This window comes from Amblyomma americanum, chromosome 9 (assembly GCF_052857255.1).
Source record: "Amblyomma americanum isolate KBUSLIRL-KWMA chromosome 9, ASM5285725v1, whole genome shotgun sequence".
In the NCBI taxonomy this organism is placed as follows: domain Eukaryota; kingdom Metazoa; phylum Arthropoda; class Arachnida; order Ixodida; family Ixodidae; genus Amblyomma; species Amblyomma americanum.
The window spans coordinates 143,679,510-143,697,371 of NC_135505.1; the positions used below are offsets into that span (position 1 = coordinate 143,679,510).

The 17,862-nt window shown below is 41.2% G+C and overlaps 1 protein-coding gene across 2 annotated transcripts in view; it reads left to right on the plus strand.

Moving 5' to 3' along the window:
• Window positions 1-17,862, plus strand: part of amon (prohormone processing protease amontillado) — a 227,840-nt gene that overhangs the window by 146,096 nt on the left and 63,882 nt on the right. For both annotated transcript variants that reach the window (XM_077637874.1, XM_077637873.1), the window contains exon 2: window positions 2,537-2,641. In XM_077637874.1, coding sequence (XP_077494000.1) covers window positions 2,615-2,641 — 27 coding nt within the window. In that variant the 5' untranslated portion in view covers window positions 2,537-2,614. The remainder of the gene's footprint in view (window positions 1-2,536; window positions 2,642-17,862) is intronic.

Below are 17,862 nucleotides of genomic sequence, written 5' to 3' on the forward strand. Positions count from 1 at the left end.
CCTTCCAGGTAACGAAGATAGAGTGAAAAACAAGAAACAAGCACTGTACGAAGCCTCTTGCTTTGCGTAAACAAATTGAGGTGTTGCGGCGCCATGCCCCGGACGGATCAGTCCGTGTTCCTCTGCCTCTTGGGACTTGAAAAGCGTTCGTAATCCTCCACTATTGAGCGTTGGATTCAGAAAGAGAAAGAAAGAATTACTTTCGAAAATTCCGCTCGGGGAACGATGAAGAAAGCTCGGTTGTCTGGTCCGTGCGTTCCCCTCTTTCTTCCGCTTGCTTCTTTTATCACTCACTCTCCTGAAAAGAGTGAATGCACTTGTCCAACAGTGCGAGTTCTTTAGCGACATCCAGAAGTGCTCGCATTCTCAACGAGTCGCTGGTTCTATTATCCGTCTGGTTCAGCTTTTGCACCAGTAAAAGCAGCTGTCAAGGAACTCTGAACATTTTGCAAAATTCAAAGGGAGTAAGTAATATAACAGCACTGTTTTGCGTGCGCTGGTCTGCGCAGTTATTCCACTGAATCTTGACGCTGCTGAGGCGCTCTTAACTAAAATGGCTTGCTAGACTTCTCTAACCGAGTCTTTCATTCATGCGCACAATGACAGGCACTCTTTATAACACTGACGGCGTGTATTGACTTTGTCTTTAGTGATGTTAGTCAAGTCTTCGTGTGATGTTAGTCAAGTCTTCGTGTGACTGGTCGTTCATTAATCAATCAACGAATTGAATAATTGATTCATCGATCATAATTAATTATCTGATCGGCTAATTGATTGATTGATTGATTGATTGACTGATTGATTGATTGATTGATTGATTGATTGATTGATTGATTGATTGATTGATTGATTGATTGATTGATTGAATGATTGAATGATTGATTGATTGATTGATTGATCGATCGATTGATCGATTGATTGGTCGATTGATTGATTCCGAATGTGTAAGTGAGTGAAACCACACGAACGAGTTTTTTGAGTCCATGATCAACAAACAGAAAAGTTCCAAAACGAGATTCACCAGGCTCGATGTCAGCGTAATTATAATATATCATCACTGTAAAACTCCATCTGTTATACCTTTCCCGTAGTTGTATAGGGGCAAATTCTCTCCATGCGATGCGCGCTCCTCAAGTCGTAGAAGGACAGAAGTAGAATATCGGAGCGCATGTCTAGATGTACAAATTAATCCGCTGTCCAACCGAACACATTCCTACTTTAGGCGTCCACACACTCCCCCGAAGGAATACACTGAAACCACAGTAGAGGACATTCGAACGCGTCAAGTCAGAACCGAACCAGGCTCACAGGCCTCGCGCTGTTGACCTCCCGAATGAAAGAACGATGCATCGGCGTGCTTCTAGCTGCGCCCTGTCGGAAGAGAAGGGAAGCGACGGACGGGTAAAAGAGGCCACTTGGGTCAACGCTGTTATTTCGTAAGGCCGTAACTCGGTTACCGGGCAACAGAAACCGCACCGCAGTCGGTCCCTTGCGGTCCCTTGCGTGAGTGTACGTGTTGTCGGGCCTGTCATCCCGCGCGTGGACTCTTCCACTTCACGTCACTTCCGGCTCTTCACCAGCGAGGGCATCTGCGCGCAATTTGTTGATGCACTTTTGTGACCATGACAGAGAAACAGTTTACTTCCGCTTCCTCTTTTCCGCTTCCGCGTTTACTTCCATCCCTCTCGCAGTTGCAAGTTTTTCCTTTTCTGTCACTTGTCGCTAAAAATGAGCCTCGCTCAGATTTGGGCAAACCGCGTTTGTTGACTTCCGCTGGGACTCGCTTTTAGCGGATAGACGTTCCCAGTTCGTGCTCTGGCGAGCAGAACGCCGTGATTTTGCTGTGACCCTCCAGGACACAGCGTTTGAAAAAGTTGCCAGAGGATGGTTTATGAGGCTGTGCAGTGCCTGCTTGAAGAACGAATTGCAGACTGTGGCAATTTTTATAGTGGTGTCTGGGCTTCAGCGAACGTCAAAGCGCAGATGCTCGTTTATTTGTTCTCATCTGCCGAGCTCAGGGATACAAAAATGAGTACAGATATCCTCACAACATTACAGTGTTTTTTTATTCATCTGCCCAGTAGTTTAATAAGGCCCTTCCCTTTTTCTTTTTTTTGTGAGTCTTTATACATGCGATAATGGTTACTCAATCAAACAATCAAGCAAGCAAGCAATCAATAACAATGACAACGAAAAGGAGTTACATGTTTTTAGGTGCCTTGCAGTACAAAGAGAACGAGTGCTTCACATTGTCTTTTAAATTACGTTAACAGATATAGAAGGCTATCAAAACTGGAGCGAGCTAAATGGTGCAGCATTAAAAGCTTGTTTTTTTATGTATATGTTCCAGCCTCTAAACTCTCAACAGACATAAGCACACTGTCACTGAACGACTGTTTTCCCGAAGGTTATGCTATGTTTAGGTTATGCTATGCTATGCTATGTTTTCCCGAAGGTTATCTATTGAAATGCATTGTTGTCTGCCTCACTCGAGAGCTTCGCTTTATTTCTTATTTACTCTTTCTCCCATGCGCAGGTGCTGGGGTCCAAGAACGAGTACCACTTCGTTCACCGAGCCGTGCCTAGGGCACGGACCAAGCGCAGCATCCCGCACATGCGAAAACTAAGGGCCGACCCTCAGGTGAGTGTCTCACCCTTTAATGTCTTTGTCACTGCTGCTGCCGGAAAGAACGTCAGTTTCGAGCTACTGGAGACGCCATTAGGCATAAAGCTCAGTCATAAAAGCGTCCTCCTGGTATCGTTGCGTTATGTTGGAGATAAAAAATAATACAAATGCAATACAAATGAAAAAGCCCTTCCAAACACTAATCAAGCGAAGTTCGTTCTTTGCTGCTGTTGAAAAACATTGGTTGGGCCGTAGCTCAACCGCACAGTGCAAGTTGTAAGCTATCATGAAGAGCTCGCAGTGTTAATATGTTCAGCACTTCCAGTAACTTGAACAAGACAAGAGACAAATGATTCAAAATGTAAGCAAGAAAGTGTAAAGAGCAGTAATGGACATTCCCTGGCAACTCCGCTTCCTATGGTATAAAAACTTTTCAGACGGGATAGGTGGTTCACGTTTTAGGGAAACATTACAGCGCATAAACATACAAACACAGAATGCAGGCGAGCCTGTCCCGTGTTAATCCTCACTTCTGTGTTTGTCTGTTGTAAGCGCTGTAATGCCTTCTCTTCAGGACCACTTTGTAAATAGTATCTATGCATAGATTCAGTTCATGCTCATAAATGCGTTAAATAAATACTGTGTGTAAATTTAAAAAAGACTGTGGCGCGACGGAATGGTACAAGTATTCAATCGTTTAGTTCTTGGGTTAAATTCCCAGGCTTCTTTCATGTTGGGATATTAATTTTCCCTAGTAGTAAACGAGTCGATTTTTTTTCTTACGTATTACTACAGAAATCAATGTCTTCGTCAGGTTGCGTGGTTAGGTTAGTTGCTGCTATCCTTGTGGTATACAGGGATACAAACACTGCAAGGTGGCTATTATTTACATGGTTTGTAAATGCGTAGTAGATGGTGGCAACAACAAAAAACCTACTGAAATTTGCTTTAAGCTATGTTTTGTTCTTCTTACACATTCACACACATATATACAGAATATGTGAGGTCAAGTTTTGAATGCCAAATCAAATTAACCCTGCAAAGGTGCTCTTAACGCTTTGATGCCTGTTCCCGGTGAGCACAAATGGGTCAGAGAAAGCGAATTCACTGGCAACCGAATCTATCTTCTCACTAAGACTGAGCATTGAGTCTCTGTAAATTGGCAGAACGTAAAATTAAAGAGTAGCGAAGAGCATGCTCCTTAACGTAATACACTAATCAAGGCAACATTTCTTTCGGCGTTGAAACTTGCCACTTAACGCAACTATTGGTAAACTCCGCGGTGTGCACTCATTGCATTAAAACGTGTTTGTGTGAGACGCGCGTAATTATGCATGTCTCTGAGTACACTAAGTACACTTACGTACTTTGGCACTTAGATAGTTTCTGCTAACCTCGACGAGCGCGAATAAATTTAAGTATTGTACCTTTATGAGCAGGCTCATAAATAAATTGTTTCATCTACTACTTTCCTTAACTACGTTGTTAAACAGGTAAAAGGTTGCGTTTGAAAGGCGGGCGATTTGTAGTGCACTCATTTTACAGGGGCGGCCTCAAGAAACCGCTCTGTCTTCCGTCTGTTTGCTATTTATAGCATCGATAAAGTGAAACTCAGTGTGGCGCTGGGGTTAGAATTCAGCTCTGCTCCTAATCAATACTAGTTCGAGCACTCTGAATAGAAAGGGAATTGCGGTAAGGAATTAGAGATGGAAAGTTGAAATGAAAAGAGGAAGCATATTTCTTGAGGCTCTGATCAACATGACACTTTACGATGCTCTTTTCTGTACTATACTATACTATACTATACTATACTATACTATACTATACTATACTATACTATACTATAATATACTATGCTATGCTATACTTTACTGTGATATGCTATCTGCACCCTGCTTACTATGTTATACTATGCTATACTAAAGTAAACTATACTATACTATACTATACTATACTATACTATACTATACTATACTATACTATACTATACTATACTATGCTATGCTATGCTATGCTATGCTATACTATACATTATTATATTATACTATGCTATGCTATACTATACTGTGATATGCTATCTGCACCCTGCTTACTATGTTATACTATGCTATACTAAAGTAAACTAAACTAAACGACTATACTATACTATACTATACTATACTATGTTATGCTATGCTATGCCATACTATACTATACTATACTATACTATACTATATTATATTATACTATGCTATGCTATACTATACTGTGATATGCTATCTGCACCCTGCTTACTATGTTATACTATGCTATACTAAAGTAAACTAAACTAAACGACTATACTATACTATACTATACTATACTATACTATACTATGTTATGCTATGCTATGCCATACTATACTATACTATACTATACTATATTATATTATATTATACTATGCTATGCTATACTATACTGTGATATGCTATCTGCACCCTGCTTACTATGTTATACTATGCTATACTAAAGTAAACTAAACTAAACGACTATACTATACTATACTATACTATACTATGTTATGCTATGCTATGCCATACTATACTATACTATACTATACTATATTATATTATACTATGCCATGCTATACTATACTGTGATATGCTATCTGCACCCTGCTTACTATGTTATACTATGCTATACTAAAGTAAACTAAACTAAACGACTATACTATACTATACTATACTATACTATGTTATGCTATGCTATGCCATACTATACTATACTATACTATACTATATTATATTATACTATGCTATGCTATACTATACGATAATATACTATACTATAATAACCAATGCTATATCATAGTAAAACGCCATCTTCGTCTCAACAGCTGCACATATCTCCTAAGCGGTGTCTGAGGCATGTCTCACCAGGTTGGTGCGCATTCCCTTATTATGCTGGGATAGAAACACAGTAAACGTCAATGCGGCATCCAAAGGTCACTGCCATCTTCTTCGATCTTGTCAAGAAGCGGCGTAACTTCAAAAATACCTGAGCAAGAAAGGTTCTTACCTAACGCGTCGATCGATACTATACGTCTCCTTGCACGGACATAACGCCAGGCAGCGGCGTCTTAGGCGGCTTCGTCGTTCGGCAAAGTTTCGCAGTCCATGACATTAGCATAATGGGCGCCAATTTACGCGGGCACGGGAAACTGTCGTCATCTTCGTCCCCTATCCCGGTGTGGTAAGAACACCTTCTTTAAGTCGCCTCGGAAAACGCTGACATCTTAAGTCGATATCTGCAGGCGCAAGCGGGCCAGGCGACGTAGGTCTCCCCGCCATGTGCTTCAACAATTCGGTGCAGCATTGGAGAAGCGTGAGGTGACAACCGGTAGTCGCTAACTTGGCTTAATTTTTTGCACGTAAGATGCCCGCTCCATCTTCGCTAGCAAGTTTAAACAGTGAACTACAATGGCTGTGAAGGAGCCGGCCAGTCGCAAGCCTGTATTGTGAGGATACCTTTTGTGAAATTCTTCCTCAGGTTATGTGACGCTGCCTTATAGCTTTCGCAACGTTGCCCGGTTCTTAGTCCGACACAGCATACGCTCTCTGAGGAGCACTCTAACGTTGTTTTGTGTGATTACTTGGGTCTTGTGAACCGACAATATTGGAGTTAATCGAGGAGTGCCGTCCTCTGGCCAAGCTCGAATCGATAATTGACGAGACGGAGTTGAAGCTTGAATGTTTTCAATGCGATAAGGTGAGAAAGAAAAAATCAGCTTCCTTAGTTTCGTTTTTACATTCTTTGCTTAGCGATTCGCTTTCATCGCTCTTGCATAAGCCTAACGGTTTACGACGTACCAGAGGCTTTAAGAGAACGTGCAGATAAATAAAAGTAATTGGTTTTTCTTGCTTATTTGAGCTCTGTCGTACTGATGGCCTGAACATTTAATGCCTCGTTTACTTTCGCCGAAATCAAATTTTGTATGTTCTAACTACTACTAAGTAAACCTACGAGTCAGTCACATGTAAATACCTTTTCTCGTTGTTTATATCTTTCTTTGTTTTATTAATTCTTCTCCTGCTTTGACCATGAACCATTATTGGTCCATAGTATTTGATGAATAAAAATAAAAATAAAACATCCCTGACTACGCGCATGTGTGCGCTAACCACTACAACAAGACAAAAATTGCATCGTATTATCTTATCTAAATGCGTAAAAACAGCTTTTGAGAAGTTTATAAAGTAGACCAAAGCAAAAATGAAGGCTTTTACATTTCTTTATGCTGCAAGTTTGATCTCAAAAAGCCCATTTCAGTGACTTCCACGTAGGATTGCAGAAAAACTAAATAACTCAGTGTAAACCTTATTTTAGCTTAGCGTAGCCATGCGGCGTCTATATCTTAATGGTTCGGCAGAATGGCAGTTCTAGTTTCATGCTAGCACACCTTTTCTGTTGTGTCTACGGACCATTTTTTAACTATCAATAATTGTAAATCGCTATGTTTTCTTTACACCAATTGAGGCAGCCCTAATGTGGAAGTTCACGTAACTATCTCCTTAGAGTTGTGTGTACTCTTTGTCCGCGGGCTGATTTTGAAACATTTCGTATTTTTTCTACGCCGGTAAAAACTAACATTTTCTTCCCCTCTCTTCGAAGGAGGTTATCCGGACCTGAGGTTATAAATGCGGAAAGCTGGGCTAGTTCGTATGTCATCATTAATTAAAAGACTAACTAGCGCATAAAACTGGGACGCAGACAGAGGAGAAGACAGGACAAGCGCTTGTCCTGTCTTCTTCTCGGTCTGCGTCCCAGTTTTATGCGCTACTCTTTTAATTAATGAAAACTGAGGTTATCCGTGAACTTGCTTGACCTCTCCGTATTTAGTTGCAAATAAACTTCGTTCACATCTTTTTGTACAATACTTACTGCTACAAAGCATACAAGTATAAATTACACGTGTGGAAACACGTTCTCGGAATTCCAGCAAAGCGCAATGATTGGGTCCTTGTGACCATGTAACATAATCGGTTAAGCTGCACAGAGACATAAACGCTGCTGCGACGTACCGATAACTGGTCGATCTCAGTGCAGGGTATAACAGGACACTTTTTTTTCGAGACCTTTGTAGACATATCATTTATGCTGGAATATTCTTGTATATATAGTGTTCAAACATTCAGCAGCGCTCCATCCGGTATTCAATATTTTTTCTTCGCGTGTGCATTCTTCAGCACTGTAAAATCACTTATGCGTTATGCGACCTTTCGACATCTCGGTCGGGTTAGCTTGTCAAAAAAATATGGCGCTGAAGTTTTAGAAACTCTTGGCGGTGCACTGTAGTCACCATAAGCAAATAAAGGCTGCAGGAAACGAAGTTATCGTGCAGTGGTATAAGACTACTTGAGTTCAAAACGAGCTAGATAGATGTAAAAACTTTCGGAACCTCGCATCCCTCCAAATGTTTTTAACGTTTTAATTGCCGGCGCGTGCGTGATTTTGACTCGAGCGAAAATCTGGTTTTCTTATTAGCACCTCCAGCCTCACAGTGGGAGCACGTGGAGACGTGATTTAGATTTGAATACCCAGCGAATCCTCTGCATTTTACTAGCATTACAATTTGATGATTCCGAAATATTAAATTTCGCCTCGCTGGTCAAAAGACACCTCCCAATTGTTTCCACCGTTATCAGCTTTCAATATTTTTTTTATGCGCAGCAATTCTGGGACTTGTTTGCTCATAAGCGCGCAAGATAATTCCGTAGAATCTGCCCAAGTGTAAATTTTTACGCTCCAAACGGTGCTTTGATTTTTTTTAGCTTTTCAAGCTTTCGCATATCTTATATGCCTTTAATAAAGCACCTGGGGCTGTGCTCAGCGTTTATGCAAACTAGGTTGCCTGACCTTTCAAAAGAAATAAAAATTTTCCTGCACGCGTACACTGCATACACTTTTTATTGGTATGTCTTTCTTATGATGAACCCTCCAGTTAATTAGGCTGCTCTTTAATGTTTGCACGGCAACAGACTTTTTAGCTGTCTTATTTATGAACGCAGTCGAATTTAAGTCCTTGTGACGGCGACAAAGAAATAGAAGAAAACAAAACAGCATTGAAAGGCGCCGACGCAAAAGTCCTTGTTTAATCTTATTCATGGATTATCTGAATTCTTCGAGGGCTCTCTGCAAGGAATTCCCGTGAAAACGCTGAAGTCTGTGAGCGCGAAAATGAGTTCGGTAAACCTGCGATTTTCGAAAGGAATCAACCAGAACACAAAAAGTGCAAGTGCTACGACTTTTAACCATTAATTCCAGGCCTGCGCACCAGCGAAGTTTGAAAGTTTCGCGTGAAACCTTGCGCACAACGCGGCAAAAGTTTCTCATTTACCGTGTTGTGTCCTCTGCAAGAATGAAGGAGTTTTCTTTACATGTCTCTTTACAGTTTTCTTTACATGTCTTCTTCCAGTGCAAACATTTGCCTGCACATTAGCTTCTCCCTTCAGTTTCTCCCTTCATTTCCCGGCAGCATACTTTAACTTGCTTGACTTTCTTTCTTTCTTGTTTACAGAAAAAGGAAGCAAATTGCCAGCTAACTGCAGTGAGGGAATGAACGTAAAAAAAAGAAATATTTCAAGATATTAGAGATTTATATTTGTGCCGCGCATAAACTTTCTGCGGGACATGTTCCATCCTTTCCTAATTTAACCAGACAACTAAGATTGTTTTTCAGCTATGTAGTGGAGCACTTGTGGTACTCATTAAGATCAAAATCCGCTTAAGGTTAGGAGAACCCTTGCCTTCACTTTTAAGGACCCTTTTGTTTTTAAGGGTGCCTTAAGGGTTCCACTATATGTTTGTCGACGAGTGTAAGGGGTGCAATTAATTCATACCCAACAATTCTGAACAAAAGCATTCTTTCTTGAACAACAAAGAGTTGGTGAACGCAATCTTTTTTTTCAAATATTGTGATATCTCACTATAATAATCAGTATATCCGCAGATCTCCCGTCTACACGCTTGCATTTTTTTCTATTAACGTTTTTGCTATCGTCAAAAACGTTCCCCTTTGGTTTTCTATGGCAGTCTTAGTTTCTCGATGTGAACGATAAAACAACTTTAAAAGAATAATTTTTCTGCAAATCGGAAGGATGGATCATTACCTTAAATACTTCCATAACGGTACCTTAGAATTTTCCTATATTCAAAATTTTTGTCCAGAATGTTGGATATGTACATAGTATACATAGGCTATGTGATGTACTATATTGCATGAATACTGTAGACAACAAGCTTATTATAAATAGCGTAAATTATATCTGAGTTTTTCCTCATATTTTCTGAAATATGCTCGTTCATCTCCGCGGCATGCTTTTTTTTTTTTGCTAGCTACAAGACTTTCTGTGAACAGCTGCCCCGGTATCAAACACTTATTCGGGTCGAAATTAATGTTTCCATAATAAAGATTTTGTCCGTTGCGCAGTGAAGACTGGATTTCGTGTCCAACCAATGCACGCTCTCTTAGCGTGCTGAATTTCGTCTTTCAGTCCCAGAGAAAAATAACGCGCTCGAAGAGCTGCGTGACAAAGACAAAAAAAATGAACAGTTAGAAATAAAATTTGGTGCTCTGTTTTGAAAGGTAACTTGAGTGCGCGTGCGTGTGTGTTTGTTCGTTCGCACGGGCCACAAAAAACGAAGCGGAATGACATAGACGGAGAATCTTTACTCGGAAGTCTGTTATATAAATTTAAAATAAAAGAAACATTTAGCTCCTCCGGACATGGCACGGATTATAGCTTTTATCTCCCAAGTTCTTATGCGAGCTCATTCTGATGCTTCCTTCAGGTTCAGTGTTTTTCCAAGAATATTCCGCTTCTTGTTAATATTTGCCGGTATTTTCTTTTTCATCTCTCTTATCCTTCTTGGCCTAGTTTGCTTTCCGTTCATTCTGCTTCGGTCTGTGCTCTGCAGTTAACGTGAAAGCAGGTTTAAAATTGAGCCCCTGAAGATAACACAGGCATGAAAGAGTCCCCTTCGCATTAAACTCTATCCCGGTGCCTCGCTCGGCGTATTCGAAAGATTTTCCAGGCTTATTTTCGCTCCTTTTGTGTTCCTTGTTTAAGTTAGCGTTCATCTCTTTAATGCTCTGCAGAAGTTTTCGGTCTCTTTCAGTTTAGAAAATAGTGCCGAGATATGCAAGAGGAGTTACATACGATATGAAAGAAATCGTATAAACGTATACCTAAACAACTATCACACTTCTATCACACAACTAAATAAGAGAATGGGCGTTAAAACAGAATTATACGCATGTCTTCTAGTGTTTACTTTTTACTGACGTTATAAAATATAAAGCATGTTCATTAGCAGTTTCTTCAGGCAGCGCGTTGATATCCTCCTTTTTGTTTTTGTCTCCGGAAAGCAGGCACTGGATAACACGCACACTGAATTGCACTGGTTCGGTTCAGGCAGTTCAGTACACTTATTATTGCCAACAATCGTAACGTAAATAATCATTTTTATTAAGGAAAGAGCGTTTTCACAAACAACAAATAATAATAATTATAATATTACCAATGATACATTTACTTTTACTCAAGAAGTAAACGTCATAGCTGCACACAATGTAACTAAAGGCTAATGCGAGCAACTTTCGCTTGCTCTCTCGTCACGAAGACACAAATGGAATGCACAAGATTTGCTAGCAGTGACGTTTTAAAACAAAAATCACATACTTGCGGGGGATGGGGCTTTACCACAATGTATTTCATAGACGCTAAATTGGCGCAATTCACTTGTTTTGTCAGGCTACTGACAAGTATTTCGAAAAACACTATCGCCGCCTCAACTTTGTCATTTTTTTTATTGTAGATCCTGTGGTTGATTTTCTAATGTCAAAACACGCTAGCAATTATATTTTAAAACAAAAAAATCACATAGTTTGGGGGGGGGGGGGGGGGGGCTCTACCATAATGTATCTCGTAAATGCTAAATTGGCTCAAATCACTTGTTTCGTCATCCTGCAGACAGATATTTCGAAAAACATTATCGCCGCGTCAACATTATCATTTTTTTTCATTACAGAACCTGTGTTTGATTTTCTAATGTCCATACACGCTAGCAATGACTTTAATACAAAAATCACTTATTTGTGGGGGCTGTACCACAATGTATCTGGTAAATGCTAAATTGGCACAAATCACTTGTTTCGTCTTCTTACAGATAGGTATTTCGAAAAAGATTATCGCCGCGTCAACATTTTCAGGATTTTTTTAATTATAGGTCCTGTGTTTGATTTTATAATGTCAAAACACGGTAAGGGCTCGGCTTTTCCGCCTCAAAAGCATTTCGTGTTCGTAATCGCAACACGTGCCCTAGAGATTACAGTGGCTACAGATAGAAACGCAACTGTCCAAGAGCACAGATAATCGCATCGTCGATCGTGTGGAGCTCAGGTCGTTGCTCAAACCATGACAGCGAAGGTAATCGCAACTCGAAAGCACGCCGTCGTTAACCGGGAGCTGCACAGCTCATGTAAGGGATTACGCAAATGGGATGCCAGACGACCACGGAATCTGTTATGAAATTCGCCGGCAGCTGCATTTGCATTTTTTTTTTCCGCTTACAAAATTTGACGTTCGGGAAAGATCGCTGCAGTCGCCTTCGGGACTGCTTCAGTCTTGACGGGTGAACTTCTTCGTGGGCGGACTAGTAAGCTTTGTGTCTTGTTACGCTTGTCGTAGGCTATAAAGGAGCAGCTCTTGATTAGTTTAGGGATGCCGCAAGAAGCTATGGAAATTAAGATTACAGGCAGCGCCCAAAGTCAGACCGATATAAATGCTTGGCTAAATATCGAACCTGAGTTAATTATATTTTAGCGGAAGTTAGGATGAGTCATTAGACTTGGAAGGCAAATGTAATGCAGATAGCAGGTAAGCAATATTCTGCTTGTGTGCCAGAAAGGTCTCCACTGAAAAATAAACGTAACGAAGACAAGCAGATAGTAATTTGGGGAGATAATATTAGGAAGGAGAGGACGGGGAAGCCTATGGCCTGTATAGCGAATGAATTCTGTCTGCTTATGATGACAAGCGTAACGTTATGATGTGCGATTGTGATCATATATGTGACGATGATGATATTGAGAGTTCTCGTGATAATGACTATGATAACGAAGACGGCGACATTTGCAGTGAATTTTTTGTAGGTAACAAAACGGCGGAAAACGAAATCGCACTACTATGCGACGGCTCATTTCTGGGGAGAAAATGTGTAACTATGTTTGGCAGAGCATCTATATGCTCACTTTGCATAAATTGCCTGAATAAATTGGAACCAGATATTCACTGCCGCATTGATGGAAGGAATTAACTCACATTCTTCTGAAAAAAAGTAGTATTGCGGGCGTAACACTGCTGCTGGAAACGCGAACAATAACTTCATAATGTTCAGCTGTAAACTCGTTTTCGCTCTAATTTCACGCATATAATGATGATGATGATGATGATGCACACCTGCACAATGTTGTGGCACCATCTAATAGAAGAGGACAACCTGCAACCGCATTTCTCTTAATAAATGTTTTATCTCTCTATCTCTCTTACTGGGGCTGAGCACAAGTTATTCGTTTGCAGAAAAGGTTTGGTTTTGGGGGTTTGATGTCCCAAAACGACACAAGCTATGAGGGACGCCGTAGTGGAGGGCTCCGGAAAATTTCGACCATCCAGGGTTTTTTCACGTGCACTGGCATCGCGTAGTACACGGGCTTCAATCATTTCGCCTCCATCGAAATACGACCACTGCGACCGGGATCGAATCCGCGTCTTTCGGGTAAGCATCCGAGCACGGCAGCCACTGAGCCACCGCGGCGGCTTGATAAAAGGGCCCACTGGAGTACACTGTATGGGGAGGCAGCATTTTATGAAGGCCGCGCTGATTTAAGTGTTTAATTGCTTGATAAATTTTTAGGCGACAAAGCTATCTTGAGGAGTTTTGGAAAGCAAGCAGTGGAGGACTCCGGATTAGTAATTCCGAAGACTTAAGGTTCTTCAATTCGCATCAAAATTTCAATGTGTGACTTTTTTTCCTTTGTACTTTTATTTTGTCAGCACTGAAATGCGTCCGCGACCGAATCCACGAAGTTTTGCACAGTGCAACATCACGGCCACTAAATTGCGGCGGTGCTTTACAGGCTTACCTAAATCTCCTTTCAAGCGGCATCTCAGCGCAAACATGAACGCACTTGCTCACTGCCACGTCATCCAGCAGAGCACGTACTTCACAAACTTATACTAATAAGCGAACCCGGCTTCGTCGTAAACAAGTTCGTCCAGAGGGACAAACTCAGGAATATGTAATGATTCAGTCAAGAGCGCATACATGTATAATATCTTCCTTTCCGCCGTGCTTAAAAGCGGCGGACGCAACGGGTGGGAATTTATAATTAATGCCCTGCATTGGAGCTCATCTGCATACACGCGCGCTAGTCGCATTCGGTTTGTTCCCGCCACCGCCATCCGTCCGTGCATCCCTTTGATGTCTGTCATGCACGCCTTTTGCCCCAGGCCCGAATGCCTCGCGAACGCACGACTGAAGTTCTCTAAGTGCCGAAGTGCCCTCTAATTAGTGCTTCCCCCAACGGCTGGATAAACGAGCAGAACTTTATTGCCTGCCAACTACGTCCGCCTATCCTGACAAGTGGATAAAGAGAGGCAGTGGGCAACTCATTAAAGTTTTATCGTTGAGTTTCTGCATATCGGTCATGTTAGAGTCGTTTTGTGACAGGCGGGTTTCTTTAGTTGTTATTGATGTGGTTGGTTGTTTGAATCTCGGGGTATAACTACGCACAGATGATGGTGTCCCACATGTGTGGGCAGCCACTTCGCGATAGTACCGATGCATTTAATACCATAAAAGAATCCACGAATCACAGCCACTTTACAAGCTAGTTTGCCTTAGCCCGCAAGGTGTTTGTGGTGCCGAATTTGTAACGAAAATTCCAAAAGTGCCGTAAGAACTGAAGGTCCCGAAGGTGACGAAGGCGAGGAATACGGCGAAGATTAGATTAAAGTGCAAAATCTTAAGAAGTTGGAACATTATAAATGGAGAATTTGCTACTTATCATTTGTTAGCTTTGTTTTCAAGATACGACAAAAAATTGAAAATTTTTTTTTTTGCTAAGGCGTGTATCTTGTTCCAAACATTGCCATATATTTTCGCCCAATTTCTTGAGCAGCTATATAGTAAAGGTTCTTGCTAAATCTAGATGGCCTGGGACAGTACCACGGTATAATTAGATCTCTCACAACAAACCATTTTTTTAATAAACTGGAGCTCAAATTGCGCAGCATGTATGATACGCGGTAATTTTTTTTCATTTGCTCTGGACTTTGTTTTCACAGCCACTAGGATTAATATGAGTTTCTAATATTGCCTAAACAGGGTAGTATTCGGTTTAAACATTTAAACATAAAGAGAGGCTATTTTTATAGGCTCGAAATTAGAGGATGATCGAAGTTTCAGGATTTCGGACATAATTACTGGCCATAACTTTTTGTTCTTTTATGAAGCAGAACTTCGTCCAGGTGTTCCTGTTTACCCGCTCTATTTTTAATCTGGAAACTGACACTCTGACCTGTTTTCCACTCTTCCGAGTGTGCGTTTCTTACTTTCATCACTCACTGATACTAATGCTTGAGTGGCATTACCTGGCATCTACTCTGAACTTTCTGTGGTTTCTTTTCTATCGCAAGCTTCGCCTCACGACATGAAAGATGTTTTACCTGCAACCCGATTCCCTTACTTCAGTAGCACTATTTTCGACCAGATATTCGAGATTATTGACATATAAGAAGTTTTTAATTAGTGTTCGCAAAAGGAGGTGAAGATATATGCGCCAGGCTTTTTAATTAGCGTCGCCCGATGTTTCTCTCATACAGGCAGCCAGCTCGTATAGCTTGTATCGTGCAATGGAGGCAAAGCATGATGATGATGATGATGATGACGACGACGACGACGATGATGATGATGATGATGATGTCCTCAGGTTTAATGTGCAGCGTGTTTCGTGTTTTCACACGCTTTGAATGTTTCTTCTACTGTGTTTCTTCAACTCGTATCGCGACCTTTTAACGTCACAAAATTCCCAAACTGAATGCATCCGCTCCAGGCTTTGTTCACTTCAAATGTTTCCAGCGACGTCAATATGTAGGCATGAACGCTATGTGTGATCGTGAAGTTATTGGCAAATTAGGATGCATTCGGTTACTCTTGGTTGCCAGTATATCTAATCACTACAGGAAACCTACACTGCAGGAAAATCCCTCTCCTGATGCTCCCTGGTTATCTCCTTCCCGATCCAGCCGTAGGGCCCCTCTCTAAACAAACCACCCCGCCTTATATCTCCAGTTCACTATTGGCTACGTTTTATTTCCATAAAATCTCGTCTGTGACTGAACAGACTATGGATGATCTCTTTTCCACATTAAATATCCATTACTGCTTCATTTATTCCTCCAGGTCTCTACTAGAATATATTTACACGAGTTCGTTATCTAATCCTCATTGCTTTTTAAATTTCCTCATCTCGATCTCAGGCCTTTCACTTTCCCTTTCCATAGCGCTCTGTGCTGTCCTCAAGCTACTTCTAATATTTTTCTTCAGCCTCCATGTTTCGGTTCAGTTGCCGAGTACTGGCACGATACAATGGCTATGTACTGTTCTTTTTCTTTATGCGGACTTTGGTTTTTAGCTATATCGTTTTACACATCACGTTCTATTGATTTAACGAAATTTTTATTACTCTACCTCAGGCAATTGTGCCGAGAACATGAATATCAAATAAAAGGTACCTTCCTCCACAATACTTCTGCTGGAAAGGAGTTGTGAAGACTTGCAACGAGGAGCTTTTTGAGACTTCCGAAAGCACCCAGGCCGCCTCAACCTCAAGCGCCTCTCCCGCAGACACGCATTTACAGATACTCTTTCACTCATTCACTCACCCACTCACACTCACTCACTTCCTCATTCACTCATACACTCTCTCACTCACTCACACACGCACTCACTCTCTCACGTCCTCACACACTCGTTCACGCATACACGTATTAGCTCACTCATGTAGTCATTCACGCACGCATTCAATCACTCACACTCATTCACTCAAGCCCGTGCCTACTCGCATGCCTGAATGCATTCACCCTCCTCGGGATATAAGTAGGAAAGACGCAAAAGATCTTTTATTTTTTGTGACCATATTACCGTAATCTTCCTGCCCTCCTTTCTTTTTATTTTTCTGTCGGCAAGTAGTTCTCTGCCCGCTGCTTTTTACAAGCGCTCGCCTAGAAAAACTCTATGAAGAGACCTTAACTGCAAGCTGCTTCTGCCCCTCAAAGACCCTTTGTGGGGCAAAGCACGCTTTAAAGGGGAAAAATGTGTAAAGCAGCATATTTCTCGCCACTCTACGTAACTGGGCCACAGAACACCTGAGATAAGGGAGCTGCTAAAACGGCAGAAAAGAAGGGATGAACGATTCAATGAAAGCCGGCTTCTTGCCTTTCTGTTCTGGCTCAAAAAATAGCAACCAAAGTGCTCCACTTTCATCGCGGTGTGCGTTCTTTTATTGCGGTTATCATCTTTTTTTAACTATCTTTTCATTGCAAAGTCGGTGCACTGTTCCCGAAATGGCTGTTGTGAGGCTACATATTCATGCCTGACATTTTCAGTTCTAATTCTTATGCGCGTTGTGTTCCACTTCCGGTCTGTAGATAGGCTAAAATGTTCCGTCTTATTTCTTCGTGTAAGAGAGCGGTAAGGTAGGCAGCACGTAGTGTGCTGTCACGAAGTTCTCAATGTAATTTTCGCTTCCCACTACTAGTGTCGCGAACAGCTAAAGTTAAAGGAAGCATCAAACCCTCAGAAAAGCTTGAAAGATTTTAACGGAAAGAAAACAATTTCCGAGCAGGGAATCTGCTCCATTGCATATAAAAAATGACAGCGGGAAAGGTGAAAGTAAATGTAAAGTGTTCATGTCCATATCAGCGCGAAAATAAATTTCAAGTGCCAGAGGCAACAGCTGGCGCCATCTAACCTGTAATAACTGCGACTGAATAATAGTAAATAGACAATGTTATCATGCACGTAATGTGATGTGATTGATGCGATAGATAAATAACGAAACCTTTTTGATTATGGTATTTAAGCGAAATAGTGAGAGAAAATTTCTAACTCAAGAAAGTCGTTAGCGTGAAGAGTAGTTGTAATGGCTGCGGCGG